Raw genomic sequence first — 12,839 nt, forward strand, 5'->3', positions numbered from 1 at the left:
ATTTAAGGTTAGTGTGAAAGGCAGATGAGTTTGATATATTGGAAATAAAATTGGGCAGGTCAAAAACAATAAAATCTGAAAAAGTGTAAAATAATAACGTTCATAAAATCATATCAATAAAGGTAATACAGTGGACCCCAGTTTGGAATTTGCAAGTATTTCTGTAAAGGTTTATTATGTAACAATGGCCTCTTGTAAAAACAATTTCAGCAGCAGTGAAGTAAATATATCATTCAAAATAAGTTTACATAGCCTCACCGCATTCATCCCAACATCGCCATTTACAAAGTTTGTGAAGGATACTGTACATGATTGCTGCACCGGTTTTTCCGTTTCTATGAACCTTTTATTCAACATGCTTTTATCGAATGTTATTTGTAAATATGTAATTATATCACATTGTAAAGTTTGCTTTGTTTTTATTTGCTTTCAATCAGCCTGTCTGAATAATTTCAAGTGACATAATATTGACAACTTGTTACATTTTATTTCAGTTTTGATGTTTAATTTATTCAATACAATGTCTTGGCACTATACTCTCGATTCTCACAAACAATAATGTAGTCACAGTTTTATTGACAGAATCAGACAGAAGAAATATCAGGTTTAGTGATATTTTGAGCAAGTTACAGTGGGTACAGAAATTGTTTAATTTTTCACTCTGTTATATTGCAGCCATTTGCTAAAATCATTTAAGTTCTTTTTTTCCTCAATGTAGACACAGAAAAAAATTGAATTGTGGAAGTTTTTGCAGATTTAAATTCCACATGGAGTTTGCTAAAAAAAATAAACAAAAAAAACCACCTGAAGGACTCCGAGATGGTGAGAATCAGAATCTGAATCTGAATCATCTTTATTTGCCAAGTATGTCCAAAAACACAAGGAATTTGTCTCCGGGAGTTGGAGCCGCTCTAGTACGACAACAGACGGTCAATTTACAGAACACTTTGGAGACAGAAAGACATTGACAAAAAATTGCAATAGTCCGGCGCAATGACCATTTGTGCAAAGGGCGCCGAGACGTCAAGGAGTGTATGCGGTTTAAAGTGACGAGTAGTGCGATAATCTGGGACAATGTTGGTTGTGCAAATGTTACAGATACTCCTCAATCAGTGTGCAAATGGAGCAGATGCTACTCTGGCATGAGTGGCCAGTATTGGTCAACAACAGATATGCAAATAGTGCGGCGTGGCGAGACAACTACAGTGAGTGCACGAGTAATACATAATTGGCCCCACAGAAATGTGACGACGAACTCAAGTCAAAAAATTGCCAGCATGTTGAAATGGAATTGTAGGTTAGGTGTTTAAGAAGTTGATGGAAAGAGGGAAGAAGCTGTTGGAATGTCTACTAGTTCTAGTTTGCATTGATCGGTAGCACCTACCAGAGGGAAGCAGCTGGTGACCGTGGTGCGGAGGGTCAGAGAGGATTTTGCACGCCTTTGTCTTAGTTCTGGCAGCGTGCAAGTCCTCAATGGTGGGTAGGGGGGGTACCGACAATCCTTTCAGCAGTTTTGATTGTCCGTTGCAGTCGGAGTTTGTCCTTTTTTGTAGCAGCACCAAACCAGACTGTGATGGAAGAACACAGGACTGATTCGATGACCGCTGTGTAGAACTGTCTCAGCAGCTCCGGTGGAAGGCCGTGCTTTCTCAGAAGCCGCAGCAAGTATATCTTCTGCTGGTCCTTTTTGAGGACAGAGTTGATGTTGGTCGCCCCCTTCAGGTCCTGAGAGACTGTAATTCCCAGGAACTTGAAGGTCTCGACGGTTGACACAAGGCAGCTGGACAATGTGAGGGGCAGCTGTGGCGAAGGATGCCTCCTGAAGTCCACGATCATCTCTACAGTCTCGAGCGTGTTCAGCTCCAGGTTGTGTCGGCCGCACCGCAGCTCCAGCCGCTCCGCTTCCTGTCGATATGCAGACTCGTCACCGTCCTTGATGAGGCCGATGACACTGGTGTCATCTGCAAACTTCAGGAGTTTGACAGTCGGGTGCGCTGAGGTGCAGTCGTTCGTGTCGAGAGAGAAGAGCAGCGGAGAGAGGACACAACCTTGGGGCGCCCCAGTGCTGATGCTGCGTGTGGATGAGGTGGCCTCATAAGATTCTCTGGACTGATGAGACCAAGATAGAACTTTTTGGCCTGAATTCTAAGCGGTATGTGTGGAGAAAACCAGGCACTGCTCATCAGAATCATCTTTATTTGCCAAGTATGTAAAAAAAACACACAAGGAATTTGTCTCCGGTCGTTTGAAGCCGCTCTTGTACGACAACAAACAGTCAATTGACAGAGAACACTTTGGAGACATAAAGACATTGAGAAACAGTCACTGAGCAACAAAGGGTTGCTAGTTATCTGGTAATGCCGGTACATTTTTTTTTTTTGACAATTCTGCAAAAAGATGCAGAGTCCTCTAGCACTTAGAGCAGTTCGAATGACTAATCTCGCAATAGTACGGTGCAATGACCACTGTGCAAAGGGCGCCGAGACTTCAAGGAGAGTATGCAGTTTAAAGTGACGAGTAGTGCGATAATTTGGTTGTGAAAATGTTGCAGATACTCCTCAGTCAGTGTGCAAATGGGGCAGATGCTACTCTGGCATGAGTGGCCAGTATTGGTCAACAACAGATATGCAAATAGTGCAGCGTGGCGAGACTACTCCAGTGAGTGCACGAGTAGTATATAATTGGCCCGACAGAAATGTGACAACAAACTCAGACAAAAAAAATTGGCAGCATGTTGCAATGGACTTGTAGGTTAGCTGTTTAAGAAGCTCATCACCTGTCCAATATAGTCCCAACAGTGAAGCATGGTTGTGGCAGCATCATGCTTTGGGGGTGTTTTTCAGCTGCAGGGACAGGACAGCCTTGTTGCAAGCAAAGGAAAGATGAATGCAGCCAAGTACAGGGATATCCTGGACAAAAACCTTCTCCAGAGTGCTCGGGACCTCAGACTGGGCCGAAGGTTGACCTTCCAACAAGACAATGACCCTAAGCACACAGCTAAAATAACCAAGGAGTGGCTTCAGAACAACTGTGTGACTATTCTTGAATGGCCCAGCCATAGCCCTGACTTAAACCCAATTGAGCATCTCTGGAGAGACCTGTAAATGGCTGTCCACCAACGTTCACCATCCAACCTGACAGAACTGGAGAGGATCTGGAAGGAGGAATGGCAGAGGATCCCCAAATCCAGGTGTGAAAAACTTGTTGCACCATTTCAAAAAAAGACTCATGGCTGTATCAGCTCAAAAGGGTGCTTCTACTAAATACTGAGCAAAGGATCTGAATACTTAGAGATCTGTGATATTTCAGTTTTTCTTTTTGAATAAATCTGCAAAAAAATTCAACAATTCCGTTTTTTTCTGTCAATATGGGGTGCTGTGTGTACATGAATGAGCAAAAATATGAACTTAAATGATTTTAGCAAATGGCTGCAATATAACAGAGTGAAATATTTAAGGGGGTCTAAATACTTTCCGTACCCACTGTACGTGAGTCGTTTTCCACATCAATGAAATTAATGTGGTTTCTCACATAGATTATTCATTCATCTTCTGTTCTGCTTATCCTCACTAGGGTCGCGGGCATGCTGGAGCTATCTCTGGACGAGAGGCGGGATACATCCTGAACTGGTCACCAGCCAATCGCAGGGCACATATAACAAACAACCATTCGCACTCACATTCACACCTACGGGCAATTTAGAGTCTTCAATCACCCTAACCTGCACGTTTTGGGAATGTGGGAGGAAACCGGAGTACCCGGAGAAAACCCACGCAGGCACGGGATTTGAACTCCGGTCCTCAGAACTGTGAGGCATATGTGCTAACCAGCCGCTCACCGTGCCGTCGCATAGATTAATTCTGGATAATTTTACGTGGAGTGGGTTGTTGCAGCAGCCTCGACAGCAAAAAACATTTGTATAATAAGTCTAGAGATTCAGCCCTATTCTGGCCGATGATGGAAGATTGTTAACCTGACGTGCAAAAAAATGTGCACAGAGCAGTAACATTGTTCGATCGATTTACTGTAGTAGTAGTCTTCCCACAGGCTCACCACCTGTGGGAGGGGCCATAGGGGTCGGGTGCAGTGCGAGCTGGGCGGGAGCCGAAGGCGGGGGGACCTTGGCGATCTGATCCCGGCGACAGAAGCTGGCTCTAGGGACGTGGAATGTCACCTCTCTGGCAGGGAAGGAGCCCAAGCTGGTGTGTGAGGTCGAGAATTTCCGACTAGATATAGTCGGATTGGCAGACTGGGGTGGTGGTCCCCCTTTTTAAGAAGGGGGACCGGAGGGTGTGTTCCAACTACAGGGGGATCACACTCCTCAGCCTCCCTGGTAAGGTGTATTCAGAGGTGCTGGAGAGGAGGGTCCGTCGGGAAGTCAAATCTCAGATTCAGGAGGAGCAGTCTGGTTTTCGTTCTGGCCGTGGAACAGTGGACCAGCTCTACACCCTTGGCAGGGTCCTCGAGGGCGCATGGGAGTTCGCCCAACCAGTCTACATGTGTTTTGTGGACTTGGAGAAGGCGTTCGACCATGTACCTCGTGGGGTGCTGGGGGGTTGCTTCGGGAGTATGGGGTACCGAACCCCCTGATACGGACTGTTCGGTCCCTGTACGACCGGAGTCAGAGTTTGGTCCGCATATCTGGCAGTAAGTCGGACTCATTTCCGGGGAGGGTCGGACTCCGCCAAGGCTGCCCTTTATCACTGATTCTGTTCAAGGACAGAATTTCTAGGCACAGCCGAGGCGTAGAGGGGGTCCGGTTTGGTGGCCTCAGTATTGCATCTCTGCTTTTTGCAGATGATGTGGTTCTGTTGAAAGTCAGGTCGGAATCTATCAGAACACCAAGGTTTCGAACTTGGTCTTTGGTTTTTAAAGAGAGTGACTCCAGGTATTTACGAACAGCAATCCTCTTTTCTTTATTGCCAAAAACAATTATCTCAGTTTTGTTGTGGTTTAATTGAAGAACATTTTGGCTCATCCAGTTATGTATCTGTTTTAGACAGTGACACAACACCTCAATTGAACCGTAATCATGTGGAGACACCGCTAGATATAACTGTGCATCATCTGCATAACTATAATAGTCAAAATTAAAGTTCTGAAGAAATTTGACCCAAGGGTAGCATATACAGGCTCAAGAGGAGGGGTCCAAGAACTGACCCTTGAGGGACCCCATAGGTCATTGCCATTCGATGAGATTGAACACTTCCATTGGTTACAAAATAACTCCTGTTCTCCAGGTAGAACCTGAACCATTTAAGGTCTGCTCCACTTAGTCTTACCCATGTTTCCAACATGTTCAGCAGTATATGATGATCTACCGTATCAAAAGCTGTGCTGAGGTCCAACAAGACCAGAATTGACACCTTTCCCGAGTCAGTATTCAACCTTATATCATTGAGCACTTTGATAAGAGCAGCTTCTGTCAAAAAGTCCATTCAAGTTCAAGAAATTGCTGAGTTGATGAAAAATAACTCAACAATCTTGGTTATGAAAGGGAGAGTTGAGATTGGTCTATAGCTTGCGAACATGGAACCGTCCAGCGTTCTATTTTTTTTTTAGCAGAGGCTTAATGCCAGCTACTTTAACAGCTTTAGGAAACTCGCCTGACTGAAGTGAGCAATTGATTATTTCCTGAAAATCAGCTAGCACAGATCGCAATAGCTTTGAAAAAGTCCGATGGTATTGAGTCAAGACAGCTCGCTGATGTTTTTTGGTCAACTGTATCAAATTCTGATATGGTAATAGAGTTTTTCTTGCGTGGCTTCAGCTGTAGTATCTATGATTTTGCTGATTTGTGCTGATATTTAACCTGATGGATTGTATTTTTTTCACTAAAATAAGAACATTTATTGCATTTATCTGCTGTTAGGAGTTCTGGAGCCATCTGATTTGAGGGGGTTGTGAGCTTGTCAACCACAGCAAACAGAGTGTGAGTATTATTGAAGTTCTTACTGATAATTTCAGAAAAGTGTCGCAGTCCAGTCCTGGCTAACTCTTGGTTAAAATTACAAAGACTTTGTCTGTAGAGGTCATCGTCAATTTGGAGTTTAGTTTTTCCCCACTTACGTTCAGTTTTCCTCCACTTTGATTTAGAGGTCTTTACCATCATTGTGCTGCTCCACGGTGTTCGAGGTCGACGCAAGATTGTCTTAGTTTTAACAGGAGCGACAGCATTCCTGACATTTGAGATTTTCCAGGTGAAATTATCCAAACGTTCCTCAACCGTCTCAGCATTCACAGTTTGTGGCACAGCAACGGTCTCCATAAACTTAGTGGCGCTACTCTCATTTATGTACCTTTTCTTAAGAGACAAAGAGGTTGTCCGAACTTTTGGAAGAATCTGTAATTGAAAGAATACACAAAAATGGTCAGAAATATCCATATCCTTAATGTCAATTGATAGAATTTCAACATCCTTAGAGATGACCAGGTCTAAGATGTGACCTTGAGTGTGGGTTGGACTCTTAATATGTTGAGAGAGGTCAAATGTGTCTAGTATAGCAGATGGTTTTTTTGATTTTTCCCCCCATGTTCTTGTCATCATGAATGTTAAAGGATCCCGTTATGACAAAATAGTTGTAGTCAGTACAAATAACTGACAGTTCAGACCCCCTTCATTTTTTCAGTTATATTGCAGCCATTTGCTAAAATCATTGAGGTTCATTATTTCTCCTCCTTAATGTACACACACAGCACCCCATATTGACAGAAAAAAAGCGAAATTGTTGAAATGTTTGCAGATTTCTTTTTTTAAAAAGAACTGAAATATCACACAGCCATAAGTATTTAGTAGAAGCGCCCTTTTGAGCTAATACAGCCATGAGTCTTTTTGGAAATGATGCAACAAGTTTTTCACACCATTTGCCATTGCTCCTTGCAGATCCTCTCCAGTTCTGTCAGGTAGGATGGTGAACATTGGTGGGCAGCCATTTTCAGGTCTTTCCAGAGATGCTCAATTGGGTTGAAGCCCGGGCTCTGGCTGGGCCATTCAAAAACAGTCTCGGAGTTGTTCTGAAGTCACTCCTTTGTTATTTTAGCTGTGTGCTTAGGGTCATTGTCTTTTTTGAAGGTGAACCTCTGGAAAAGGTTTTCGTCCAGGATATCCTTGTACTTGGCCGCATTAATCTTTTCTTCGATTGCAACCAGTCATCCTGTCCCTGCAACTGAAAAACACCCCCACAGCATGATGCTGCCACTATCATGCTTCACTGTTGGGACTGTATTGGACAGGTGATGAGCAGTGCCAGGTTTTCTCCAAACATGCCACTTAGAATAAAGGCCAACAATTTCCATCTTGGTCTCATGACACCAGATAATCTTATTTCTCACAATCTTGGAGTCCTTCAGGTGTTTTTTTTTAGCAAACTCCATGCAGGCTTTCACGTGTCTTGCAGTGAGGAGAGGCTTCCGTCGCGCCACTCTGCCATAAAGTCCTGACTGGTTGAGGGCTGCAGTGATGGTTGACTTTATAGAACTTTCACCCATCTCCCGACTCCATCTCTGGAGTGATTTTGGGTTCTTCTTTACCTCTCTCGCCAAGGCTCTTTCTCCCCCAATTGCTCAGTTTGGCCGGACGGCCAGCTCTAGGAAAGGTTCTGGTCGTCCAAATGTCTTTCATTGAAGGATTATGGAGGCCACTGTGCTCTTAGGAACGTAAAGTGCAGCAGAAATGTTTTTTGTAACCTTGGCCAGATCTAACAGAATCGTTAACTGTTGTTTGATTCGGAGGTTGGCCGTCGGGGTGGCCAGCCCCGTCTCGGGTGGCAGCGGCCACCACGTAGCTCCGCCCTTGCTGCACACCCACATAGTACACGTTACAGGATGTGAATCATGTTAATGTTAAATGCATCATCAAACGGGGCCGGTAAATAAACACAGGAAAATCATTCCAATTAGAACGCGTGCGACATGGGAACCAACCTGCTCCGCGTAGCACAGTGCAAGGCTGCAGAAGTTGAAGACGTGGCTCCTTCTCCTCTTCTGGGCCACAAAGTTCCTCCTCCTCGTCGTACTCCGGCGTCCTCGTTGCACACATTTTCACACGAAGATCGCAACACTTTCCGCTCTAAATTGGAGGGATGAGAAAAGCAAGTTATAATCGGACATGTGAAACAATGACATCGAGATTCAGATTTGGACATTGCGGGTTAAACAGTACGTTAGTTAGAATGGCAAAGCACCAAAGTCAACAAAAGGAAACAGTCAAAGATGCAATTATGCAGTGCGAGAGATCAAGAAGACAGCTCATTTTGGACTTGGGATGAAACATTCTAGACATTCGACAAAAGGATTGAGAATCCGGATGAAGATAAATAATAACGAGTCAGAACAGAATCGTTCAAGGACATTATTTTAGTATCTCAGACAAAGCTGACAACATTTTCTTGTTGGTGTGTGTGTTTTTTTAAAACCCCATTTCAGTGTTAGTATGAGATCATGTGGTCCCCACTCCTTACTCGTAGGTGGCGCAAAGAAGAACACTTTCCCTCACGCTTGATCTCTGCTTAGCGAAGTGTTGTTCACAAACGCGTCTCTTTCTTAGCAAGCTAAGCTAGGCTAGGCTATGCTATGCTAAGCTAGGCCGAGAAGCTTCAAGGTGCACGAGACGCCTCCAACCGGGCACGAAGATTGCACGAATGACGTTTTAGTCCACGGAAGTCGCGATCGAGGGCGTCCCGCGTCGAGGATTCACAACATTCGGTCCAAATTCAGCTCGATTTGCTGAAGCGCGATCGTCCCTCCTGCAGCAGAGCGAGAAGCGAAAGGAGACGCATTACCCATGATGCTTTTCGGCAGGAATATTTAAAGCGACAGGCCACCGACTCGAGCCAACTGAAGTCAAGGCAGCCGCGCCTAATTTTGTTCATACGAGGCAAAACGGTAATAAGACGCCAACTAGCGGCGAAAGCCGCATTCAAAATAGAAGCCTACAAATAGCACTCCGGTTTCCTCCCACATCCCAAAAACATGCATGGTGGGTTAATTGACAACTCTAAAAAAAATGCCCGTAGGTGTGAACGTGAGTGCGAATGGTTGTTTATTTGAATGTTTCCATCGTTTGTTGTCAGTGTGACATGTCATATCGTCGTTGGACTTTTTATCATCATCATCTTCATCAGTGAGGAGCGTGTGACGTCATGTCGTCACTATCTGATAGTGGCGCTAAGAGGCCGTCTGCTTGTGATCCTCCACAGTGTCCCCGCTTAGCAGTTCTTTCACTTAGGCCTTGTCACTTGGGCCATTTCTTTGCTTGAAGTTGACAGCATTTTGTTTTTGGAGGGTTTCCAATGGATTAAAGACGTTTCAATTATTTTTAATGGGGGGAAATGGATTTGATAGACAAGCAAATTGAGTCACTCTCACTGTTTGAAGAGGTGTATTTTATTAAGGATCACAAACACATTTTACAGTTTACCACCAAAAGTCAAAGTTTCTTTCCAGTCTTATTTCAATCAATCATTCACTTACACATCAATAAAACATTGGCATTGCTTAATGGAAGTTTGGGTCTTCATGGTCCATATTTAATAAAAAAAGTTCCATCCATCCATCCATCCATTTTCTACTGCTTATCCAAGGTCGGGTCGCGGGGGCAGTAGCTTTAGCAGGGACGCCCAGACTTCCCTCTCCCCAGCCACTTCATCCAGCTCTTCCGGGGGGATCCCGAGGCGTTCCCAGGCCAGCCGAGAGACGTAGTCTCTCCAGCGTGTCCTGGGTCGTCCCCGGGGTCTCCTCCCGGTGGGACGTGCCCGGAACATCTCACCAGGGAGGTGTCCGGTAGGCATCCGAATCAGATGCCCCAGCCACCTCATCTGGCTCCTCTCGATGCGGAGGAGCAGCGGCTCTACTCTGAGATCCTCCCGGATGACCGAGCTTCTCAGCCTCTCTCTAAGGGAGAGCCCGGACACCCTGCGGAGGAAACTCATTTCGGCCGCTCGTATCTGGGATCTCGTTCTTTCGGTCACGACCCACCACTCGTGACCATAAAGTGAGGGTAGGATCGTAGATCGACCGGTAAATCGAGAGCTTCGCCTTTCGGCTTAGCTCCTTCTTTAACACAACGGATCGATACAAAGTCCGCATCACTGCAGACGCTGCACCGATCCGCCTGTCGATCTCCCGTTCCATTCTTTCCTCACTCGTGAACAAGACCCCGAGATACTTGAACTCCTCCACTCGGGGCAGGATCTCATCCCCGACCCGGAGAGGGCACACCACCCTTTTCCGAGTGAGGACCACGGTCTCAGATTTGGAGGTGCCGATTCTCATCCCAGCCGCTTCACACTCGGCTGGGAACTGCTCCAGTGAGAGTTGGAGGTCACGGCTTGATGAAGCCAACAGAACCACGTCATCTGCAAAAAGCAGAGCTGCAATACTGAGGCCACCAAACCGGACGCCCCCTACGCCTCGGCTGCGCCTAGAAATTCTGTCCATAAAAGTTATGAACAGAATCGGTGATAAAGGGCAGCCTTGGCGGAGTCCAACCGTCACCGGAAATGAGTCAGACTTACTGCCGGATATGCGGACCAAACTCTGACTCCGGTCGTACAGGGACCGAACAGCCCGTATCAGGGGGTTGGGTACCCCATACTCCCGAAGCACCCCACACAGGAACCCCCGAGGGACACGGTCGAACGCCTTTTCCAAGTCCACAAAACACATGTAGACTGATTGGGCGAACTCCCACACACCCTCGAGGACCCTGCCGAGGGTGTAGAGCTGGTCCACTGTTCCACGGCCAGAACGAAAACCACACTGCTCCTCCTGAATCCGAGAGTCGACTTCCCGACGGACCCTCCTCTCCAGCACCCCTGAATAGACCTTACCAGGGAGGCTAAGGAGTGTAATCCGCCTGTAGTTGGAACACACCCTCTGGTCCCCCTTCTTAAAAAGGAGGACCACCACCCCAGTCTGCCAATCCAGAGGCCAATGTTGCAGAGGCGTGTCAACCAGGACAGCCCTACAACATCCAGAGCCTTGAGGAACTCCGGGCGAATATCATCCAGCCTTGCCACCGAGGAGCTTTTTAACTACCTCGGTGACCTCAACCCCAGAGATAGGTGAGCCCGCCTCAGAGAACCCAGACTCCGCTCCCTCATGGGAAGGCGTGTCGGTGGAATTGAGGTGGTCTTCGAAGTATTCTCCCCACCGGCTCACAACGTCCCGAGTCGAGGTCAGCAGCGCTCCATCCCCACTTTACACAGTGTTGGTGGTGCACCGCTTCCCCCTCCTGAGACGCCGGATGGTGGACCAGAATTTCCTCAAAGCCGTCCAGAAGCCTTTCTCCATGGCCTTACCGAACTCCTCCCATGCCCGAGTTTTTGCTTCAGTGACCGCCAAAGCTGCATTTGTAACCCACTCACAAAAAAAAAAAAAAAGGTCCTTTTTTTTTTTGTATTTTTTGCTCAAGAAAATTAAACTGGCAGCCATTTCCAATAACATCAATACGTGTTGGAGCAATCGGTAAATAACTAACTCCCTTTCGAACACCACTTTTTCATCACCAAAATCGACAACTGAAAAGCACTGGCATAGCCGGTGGGAAAATTAATGTACTTTACTATGCAGTGGAAATAAAATAAAAAATACAGCTTGCTTCAGTTTCCAAACAGCGCTTTGTTCAAGTTGGCATTCTATCTTTTGTTGCGGTCAAACTGTATAGCATTGCATCACATGAAAAACAGCTCGTACCCCAAAATTATGTTCAATCAATAATGTAATGTGCTGAAAAATTGCTAATTTATCAGGGTGTCATCATTAAAAGGACACAAGCACGGTGGGCGAGAGCCACATCCTTGAAAGCCTCATGCATGAACCCAATAAAAGCTGCTTAATATCCAAAAACTGTCAACAAATCATCATCAAATTTTACGAGAAAATCTCTCATCACGGCAGCTTCAACCTCTGAAAATATTTCAACGATCAGCCTAATCTTTTAGATTTTATGCATCAAATCAGGTCAGCCGCAGTTTCAGGACAGGAGACCCTCGTTATGGGTCATCCGACATTATGACAGCCAGCCAATGTCCACATCTGTCACACAATGCCAGCTTTGGAAACCCCTTTGTGGTCCACACACACACACATATATACAGTCCTATATGTTTGTGGTGCAATGGATTCAAAATTGAGCTGATGTATGAGGAAATAAATTTGCAAGAATTTCGTCTTGTGGGATGATGTGGCTGTCTTCTTTTCTCGAGGTGTTTGAACGGTCTTGTTTTGTTTTTTTTAAACAAGCCTTCGAACATATTTCTCTATCACGATGTTCACTCATTTTTGTCTAAAAAATACACCCAGACTTTCAATATGGACAAAACCTACACCATGGAAAACAGAAGTTCAATGAGGAAATGTAATTGGCTCTTCCTCCTGATGTGTCGAGCTGTGACAGGCCGACATGTCCAAAATGTGCGTGGGCCAAAATCTGGCTGAAATTCAGATATTTCATCAGTAAATGATTCTAAAATGACGACTAAGTTTATTTTATTTTTTTCTGCAGACATCAGTTATAAATCCCAAACTATGGAAAAAGTGCCCACGTTCTCATCTTTAACTCGTCCCTTGAAAGTATTTTGGCACCGGTGTGAATTCTCAACACTCGCAGGCCTTTTAGAAAATATATGGACAACAAGAAGGTAGATACAAGAACAGCTGCTATACAGAATACAAGAATGTAGAAGTCAGTAACATAGGAATTACTTTTTGATCTTAAACATTGACATTTTCATGAAAAGCTTCTTGAGCACTGCTATTCTCACCGGCACACTTGTGTGTCTTCGCCCGATCCTTATGAGAGAATCGCTGACCACAAACTGAGCAGGAAAAAGGTTTCT

The 12,839-nt window shown here is 45.4% G+C and overlaps 2 protein-coding genes across 5 annotated transcripts in view; one reads left to right on the top strand and one right to left on the bottom strand.

Moving 5' to 3' along the window:
• Positions 1 to 8,834, bottom strand: part of LOC133472548 (gastrula zinc finger protein XlCGF57.1-like) — a 24,526-nt gene extending 15,692 nt beyond the window's left edge. The window contains exons 1-2 of one of the 4 annotated variants that reach the window (XM_061763547.1): positions 8,460 to 8,834; positions 7,924 to 8,068 (exon numbers count right to left, since the gene is read on the bottom strand). In XM_061763547.1, coding sequence (XP_061619531.1) covers positions 7,924 to 8,038 — 115 coding nt within the window. In that variant the 5' untranslated portion in view covers positions 8,039 to 8,068; positions 8,460 to 8,834. The remainder of the gene's footprint in view (positions 1 to 7,923; positions 8,069 to 8,459) is intronic. The other 3 variants (XM_061763545.1, XM_061763542.1, XM_061763546.1) reach the window with 3 other exon arrangements.
• Positions 4,955 to 12,839, top strand: part of LOC133472546 (gastrula zinc finger protein XlCGF57.1-like) — a 29,577-nt gene continuing 21,692 nt past the window's right edge. Inside the window, exon 1 of the mRNA XM_061763539.1 lies at positions 4,955 to 5,932. The gene's annotated coding sequence lies outside the window, so the exon portion shown is untranslated. The remainder of the gene's footprint in view (positions 5,933 to 12,839) is intronic.

The sequence above is a fragment of the Phyllopteryx taeniolatus genome, chromosome 23 (assembly GCF_024500385.1).
Source record: "Phyllopteryx taeniolatus isolate TA_2022b chromosome 23, UOR_Ptae_1.2, whole genome shotgun sequence".
Lineage (NCBI taxonomy): Eukaryota > Metazoa > Chordata > Actinopteri > Syngnathiformes > Syngnathidae > Phyllopteryx > Phyllopteryx taeniolatus.